The sequence below is a fragment of the Cibotium barometz genome, chromosome 17 (genome assembly GCF_041138505.1).
Source record: "Cibotium barometz isolate CiBa-2024 chromosome 17, ASM4113850v1, whole genome shotgun sequence".
Classification (NCBI taxonomy): domain Eukaryota; kingdom Viridiplantae; phylum Streptophyta; class Polypodiopsida; order Cyatheales; family Cibotiaceae; genus Cibotium; species Cibotium barometz.
This window is the reverse complement of record NC_141062.1, coordinates 28,555,134-28,561,976: the sequence shown is the minus strand read 5'-3', so window position 1 is coordinate 28,561,976 and position 6,843 is coordinate 28,555,134. Positions and strand designations below refer to the sequence as shown.

The window sequence follows — 6,843 nt, the reverse complement described above, 5'->3', positions numbered from 1 at the left end:
TTTTAAGTAATGATGGAGCTTATTCAAAATTGTTTTTCAAAAAATAGATGGAACATATATGGCTCATAAATGCCTATTAAAAAAAGGACTATAATCAATTGTTCCAAGTGATTAGGGTTGGATCAAGTAGCAAACCCTTTGAACTAAATTCGATGAAAGAATTAAGCACATACACAATAAAGGATAAGGATGTGCATGTACGTAAAAGAGAAGGCTTTACCATCCTTTATTATCATTCTCACAATATGATTATTTAAACAATCTAAAGTATCAATACAAGTAAAAAGTACACGAATTATCATTATAATTTAAACAACCTAAAATACCCTTTTACAAATCACTAACATTGGACCGAAGAAACATGTTTTTCGGCGCACATAACCACACACGCTATTCGGATGCTTTTGCAAATCTGAGAAAAATAAGATTGATGATGCAACAATGGTTGTAACGTGTGAAGACTAATAACAATGTCATGTTTCACACAAGAAGAGAAGGAAAATGTCATACTTACATAATGCACTTAACCCAAGGATTAGTCACCATTCCATAAGGCTTTATATATACAACCCTAATGTGCAATTTCCCATGATTTTTTTTTATACCACTTTTACTTATATATAAGCTTGAGAGCTTTTTAAGGCTTTATATATACAGACCTAATGTGCAATTTCGGAGGAATAATAAATACCACTCCACTTTTAATATAAGTAGATGAGCTTCTCGAGAGGCAAAGGAACTTACATCAACACACACTTGACTTGATGTCTTGCACAAAAGATGCAAGCGTGTGATGGGAGTCCACGACGGCCAATTGAGCGGCCTGCTGGAGTTGCGAAGCCTGTCGGGAGAAGAGGCCTTGCATGAGAGCTTGGACGCCCCTCTTCACCTCCGCCCGGACAACCAAAGCTGGAGTTGCTAGTGTATCTTGGCTACTGCTGGCCAAACGCAGGCCTACACGCCAATGCCTGTGGACAAGGTTGGCGTTGAAGGGCTGGTCTGCAATGAGAGGTAAGCACAGCATGGGCACGCCACAGCTCACGCTCTCTAGAGTCGAGTTCCACCCGCTGTGTGTCAAAAATCCTCCCACCGCAGAATGCTTCAACACTTTCCTCTGAGGCACCCACGCCATAAATATCCCTCTCCCCCTCATCCTGCTTCGTTCCCGAAACGCCTCGCTCGGCCGACTGCTCGCCGGCGCGTCCGGCCGGACAACCCACAGAAACTTGTGCCCACTCTCTTCTATCCCCATTGCTATCTCTTCCACCTGCTCTGCCTCTAGAACCCCCTCGCTCCCAAACGATACAAACAATATAGAGCCCTTCTCTTGTCTGTCAAGCCATGGTAGGCACGCTTCATCCTGTTCAAAAGCAATTCCTGCTTCCTTTGCCATTTTGTTACCCATGCCTACATCATTTGCGTTCCATGCAGGAAGACAAGGCCCTATGAATCTCACATTAAGGCCTGACGTCTCTAGAGATGGTAACAAGGGGGCTTCCAGCTCCTTGAAAGAGTTAAATAAAATGTGAGCTTCCGAGTGTGCACAGGCCTCAAGCAGGCCGCGAATGAATTTGAGCTGCTGCATCCTTACCTTAGGGGCATCTTTCATGCTTGCCAAACCATAGTGCAGTATGTCATCCTTGATGGGCATGCCGAAGCGCGATACAAGCAGCTCTTCGTGCTCTCGGTCTGCAGAAAAAAAACATGAAGGCGCTATTAGGGACAAATAGAGTTTGATTATCGTCCTTGTCGAAGGATACGGCCTGAGAGGAGAGAGAGAGAGTTTCGACATTTTCCGCCTTGTGTGAAAGATGGCGCCTTTGCTTTCTTTTTTCCCTTACAGTAGTATTCAGCATCATGAGCTCGTGCATGGGAGGCACCACCCCATATCTAGCCTGCACAGGTTGGAGGTGGGATCGCTGGCCTACCCTGTGCACGCTAGATATTCGGTCGCTCCCCTTGCAAAAAGAGCTCATGATGATGTCCTAATCCGGCCGGAAAGTGGGAATTCAATAATGTGAATAATGTTTAAAACTTCTCTAGCTAGCTAGAAAGAGAGAATCACCTTTGCCAATGTAATCTAGATAGCACGCGTAGAATTGTAGTGCACTGAATGTTACCAGCACTGCTAACGGCAAGGCTTGCTCGTTAGCGAGATTTTTGACCCATTTCGAAAGAACGAAGTCACAGATGATGCAGGAAATAGGGTGGGTCGAAGCCTTGGACTCCTGCACAATCTTCTCAACAAGGGCTTGTCCCTCTTCCAGGCCGACCAACTTCTTCTTAAAAACCAAGTGCCGCGAGCTCATGCTCTGATCCATTGAATCATCAGGCTCTTGCTTTGGCGCCAATGACAGCGTCACGAACCGTATCCTCTCTCGCCTATTATCATCGTCCCTTGACATTACCTGCTTGTATGTCAAGCTACCAGTAGAGCTCGCCCCCACGGTTTCTTCATTTTCTTTATTGGCACCTGCTGCTTGCTTTGCTGGCTTCACAAAAGTGACTTCACAGTTCAAGGCAGCAAGCTGAGAAGCTAAGTTTAGCATGGGGTTGATGTGGCCCTGCTCCGTATAGGGGAGGAGGAGGAAGTGTGGCTGCATATTCGAAAGCGTGCCCGTGAGTTTCAGCGTCTCTGGTGCGTGCAGAGAGAGAGAGAGAGAGAGAGAGAGGGAGGTGTGTGTGGAGGTGTAGAGAGAGCGTAAAATACTAATGGAGGGTGTAGAGATCCGTGCAGTGCTCAAGAAAAACCGCCTTTTAGTGTATTTTATTAAGGTAAACTTTGGAACTAAAGGAAAAAAAATTTGTCTCATTCTTTTTGAAAAAAGGAGAAAATTTGATATTATTCATCATAGGACAAAAGTCTTCTTTTTTTTTCAAGGGATATGTATGAGTATGTCTTTACTTTAAAGGACATAAAATATATATAGTATATACTATATACCCAAGTTCTAGCTGTTGCAAGACCCCACCCCCCAAGGGCATGGAGTGATAGTAAGAGGAGAAGTCACTATCATTTTGCTGGGTTAGTTATTAAAAGAAATGGTGGTGACTTGCGTGATGAGTTATGTCACAATATGCATTGGACTCTTGGAGGTATTCTCAATAGCTACAAAATGGGAAAGCGGGAGAAAATTTGAGTTGGTCTCTACTTTGAGTGGTTAATGCAAATAGCTTTGTTTGGCAACATACTAAAAGAGAATTAGTTTTAGAGTTGTGTTTTTTAAATGGTTTTTAGTTAGCCAAGAGCTTTTCTTTTAAAAACCGAAATGATTGTTGTTTTGGCTTTGAAAAACCAGCCTGGCCATTTGAAAACGGGTCTATAATAGAAATCCCGGCTTGAATTAGAAGTAGAGGGTTTTTTCACTTGCTTAAAAAATCATTTTTCGTGGTCTATAATAGAAATCCCGGCTTGAATTAGAAGTAGAGGGTTTTTTCACTTGCTTAAAAAATCATTTTTCGTGAGCATGGGATCCGTGACCTTGTCATCAGTGATGAACTTTCACACACGGGTTTCAACTTTCCGTGACAACTTGCTCCTTTAGAGTAGTAATTGAGCCGCACAAATATAATTAATATAGGTTCAATCGTCAATTGTGTCTGTTGAAAGTGCTCATACGTGGCATTTGGAATAAAGGCAACGTCGGTATTGCCCTCAACGACGACGGCACCCTCCGGACGACCTAGAGATCACAGGAAGAATTCGAGAGACAGAAGGGGGGTTGTCTTGCTCTCAGCTCGAGATGAGATATATATATATATATGAGGGGAGACTCTAGAGAGCAGACCTTTTTCTAGACATTACCATTGACAGCTTGAGATGAGAGAGACGAGGGAGTTGTCTTGCTCTCAGCTCGAGATGAGAGAGAGATGAGGGGAGAGAGCGGTAGAATTTATCATTGACAACTCGAGATGAGAGAGACGAGGGGGAGAGTCCTTTTTTTCCTAGAAATTACCATTGACAATTATTCGTGGATCGATTCTGCAGAACTTATAAACCGACTGACGTATATTCACACAAATTTCTTTCATGTATATATCTTCACACAAATTTCTTTCAGTCTTTTATTCGTGGTGTATATTCAGTCTTTTATTTGTGGGGTATTAATTAATGCCCGCTAATATTATCTTTACCATTAAGGTTAAGGGCTCGTCCCTTCTACAGTGAACTACACCCTCTTCTGCCTTTCATCGCACGCCCCCGCCGCCCTTACTACACACCTTAACAGAGATAACCGTTGTAGAAAAACGAGAGACAGAGAATGTTGCACGCCTATTATACGTGTGAGAGAACCCCTCTTCGCCCTTCCTATGCCTCAGCAAAGGATACAAGCATAGCCGCCACAGCAGAAAATGTTGCATGCTAGGTATACGCGTGAGAGAGAATCAAAGAGATGCATGCAAAAAAAACTAGACATAAAAAAAGGAGAGAGAGACAAACACAAGTAAAGAGAACATCAAATCCAAAAAAAAGAATTAAATTCTTAAAAAAAAGAATTAATTACCATGTGTGCCTTCATGAAATCCCCCCACCTACAAAATCCGATCTCTTAATGTCAAAAAACCGTAGCCTTTCCATTTTCCATCTTCCTTGTGCTTCCCTCCAAACTAATTAATTATTGAAAAATGTTTTGGGTGCATATTCACACAAATTTCTTTCATGCATTAGTCAATGCCACTGACGTGGCATTAACCAATGCAACACTAAGGCTAAACGAGTCCTTCTCCTCCAGTATCTCTGCGACCTCTCCCTCCTCCTCCCGTCTCTCTACGACCTCTCCCTCCTCCTCCCGTCTCTCTGTGACCTCCCCCTCCTCCTCCTTTGGTCTCTCTGTATGACCTCCGCCCGACTCTACTCCGTCTCTCCCCATGCCCTCCGGCTAGCTCTGTCTGTGCCCTTCCTTTCTCTCTCTCCCCCAGCTCTACTACTGTCTCTCTCTACACCCTCCCCCCACTCTCCTTTCATCTCTCCCATCGCCCTCCACCAGCTCTCCTCCATCTCGCTCTACGCCTCTGCTGTCGTCCCTCCCTGTTCCCTCCACCAACTATCCTTCTGTCTCCCAACACCCTCCCCCAACTCTCTCACACCTTCTCGTTCTTCCCCACCCTCGTTCTATCTCATCTCATTCACACTCTACAAAAAGACATATGTCAGACATGCAGTATATATATCACATGATATGTTGCTAAAAAAGACAGGTTTAAGAACATTACTGCTAAGGTCAATGTTTATTTTAAAAAAAATCATTTGCATAAGGTTCAAGAGAAGAAATAATTAATTAATCACGAAAAAAAGATTTTGGTGACATATCCGACTTTGTGCACTCTCATAGAGCCATTTAAATGCGCCTGCACACCGCTCAAAATAAGAAATTATAACAGTTTAGGAGCCACTTTGCAACTAAAAAATCACATAATGTTTTGATGACAAAAAGATGTGGCTATTTTTAACCAAAAACCCTAGACCTAGTTGATAAAACGCTAAACCTCAAGACCAAACCCCCTAACCAAAAATCCATAGACCTAAACCTTTCCTTCGAGAACTTAAACCCTAATTTTTTTTTGACCCAAAAATGTCTTTTTAAAAAAACCCTTACCCTAGTTTAGAGCCGGTAAACATTAAACCCGACGACCATTTATGACCGTAAATTGTTAACCCAAGGCCTATAGGTTTATAGCTTAGTGTGTAGATCTGGAATAGTGTTTTTGTGATCTAGAAGCATCGCTATTTTTTACGAAAATCCTAACCATCATAATTGGTACCCCTAAATCCTAACCATAAACTCAAAAATCTAGATCTCTAGCTTTGACACTAAGCATATAGATCTCAGATAATGCTATTTTGAAAAAGGGGGCTTTCTAATCATAAAAATTTCATAGATAAAGGATTTTGAATATAGACCTTGAATGCACATTGTTAACCATAGGGTCAACCCAGCCATCCTAGCTCCTATTGTAAACATTCTCGGCATCCTAGCTCCTATTGTAAACATTCCTGGCATTATCTTTTATAATTAACGAGAATATATCTTTTGTAAAACACAGTAGTGCCAATTTATTTTTGGGCCTTACCGATGTTCCGGACAATGATGCCAAGCCAATAGACTAGAATAGGGGTGCTTTTTAAGTTTTGTCCATCTTTTAGCTGCCCAAGTATGAAACTCCGGCATGAGTATAAAAGGCAATGTAAGCTCATTTATGGGGACTCTTCTTGCTCTTGTATTGTACACTCTTGGTGGAATAGAGGAAGTTATGAGCTCTTTGGCTTCTCTTATTCGTCTCTTCTCTTGTGCTTGCCTGTCTATGCCATGGGCTTGCTAGAGCGAGAGGGTGTGTGCCTGTATGCATGCGGTTGAGCAAGAGAGGGGTTGAGATCGAGCGAGCATGGTTTTGGGCAAGGAGAGTGGAGTATATAATCCTACATGATTGACACACGCAACATCCTACATGCAGATGGAGCATTGCAATGCGTAGGCTGAGTTGTCAGTGAGTTCGGCTCTCGATAGGTTCATAGCAAGTTCCCCGAGGAGTTTGGAGGTGGGGCATGGGTATCCTCGTCCCTCGGACCCTTATTAACATTGGCGCCATTTTCGGGGAGTTAGCTCTATAAGCCCGATGTTCACATTCATGTCATGGATTTTTTGCAAAGAAGAGGTAGGCATGTGGTTATCGCTTACAACCTTTTTCTTTGAGATTTTGGTTTTTGGAATGTTTTTCTTGTTTTTACACAATGATTGGATGACTTTCTACTATTTTGCATTGTCAATTCTTGATTGAGAATTTAATTTTTGTTAAACAAGCACTTCTCTTTTTTCAAATTTTATCAATTTTTTGCAATTTTCT

General features: G+C 42.4%; 1 protein-coding gene across 2 annotated transcripts; it reads right to left on the bottom strand.

The window, feature by feature from the left end:
* Positions 1-378: 378 nt before the first annotated feature.
* Positions 379-2,645, bottom strand: LOC147629864 (7-deoxyloganetic acid glucosyltransferase-like). Of its 2 annotated transcripts, XM_086810873.1 has the most exons (3): positions 2,066-2,645; positions 1,592-1,689; positions 379-1,504 (listed from the first exon to the last, which is right to left on the bottom strand). In XM_086810873.1, exons 1-3 carry the CDS (start codon positions 2,601-2,603, stop codon positions 746-748), a joined length of 1,395 nt encoding a protein of 464 aa, XP_086666999.1. In that variant the 5' UTR covers positions 2,604-2,645; the 3' UTR covers positions 379-745. The 2 variants fall into 2 exon arrangements, with proteins under 2 accessions (XP_086666999.1, XP_086666998.1); XM_086810872.1 differs by having other exon boundaries at positions 386-1,689.
* Between the last annotated feature and the right edge of the window lie 4,198 nt (positions 2,646-6,843).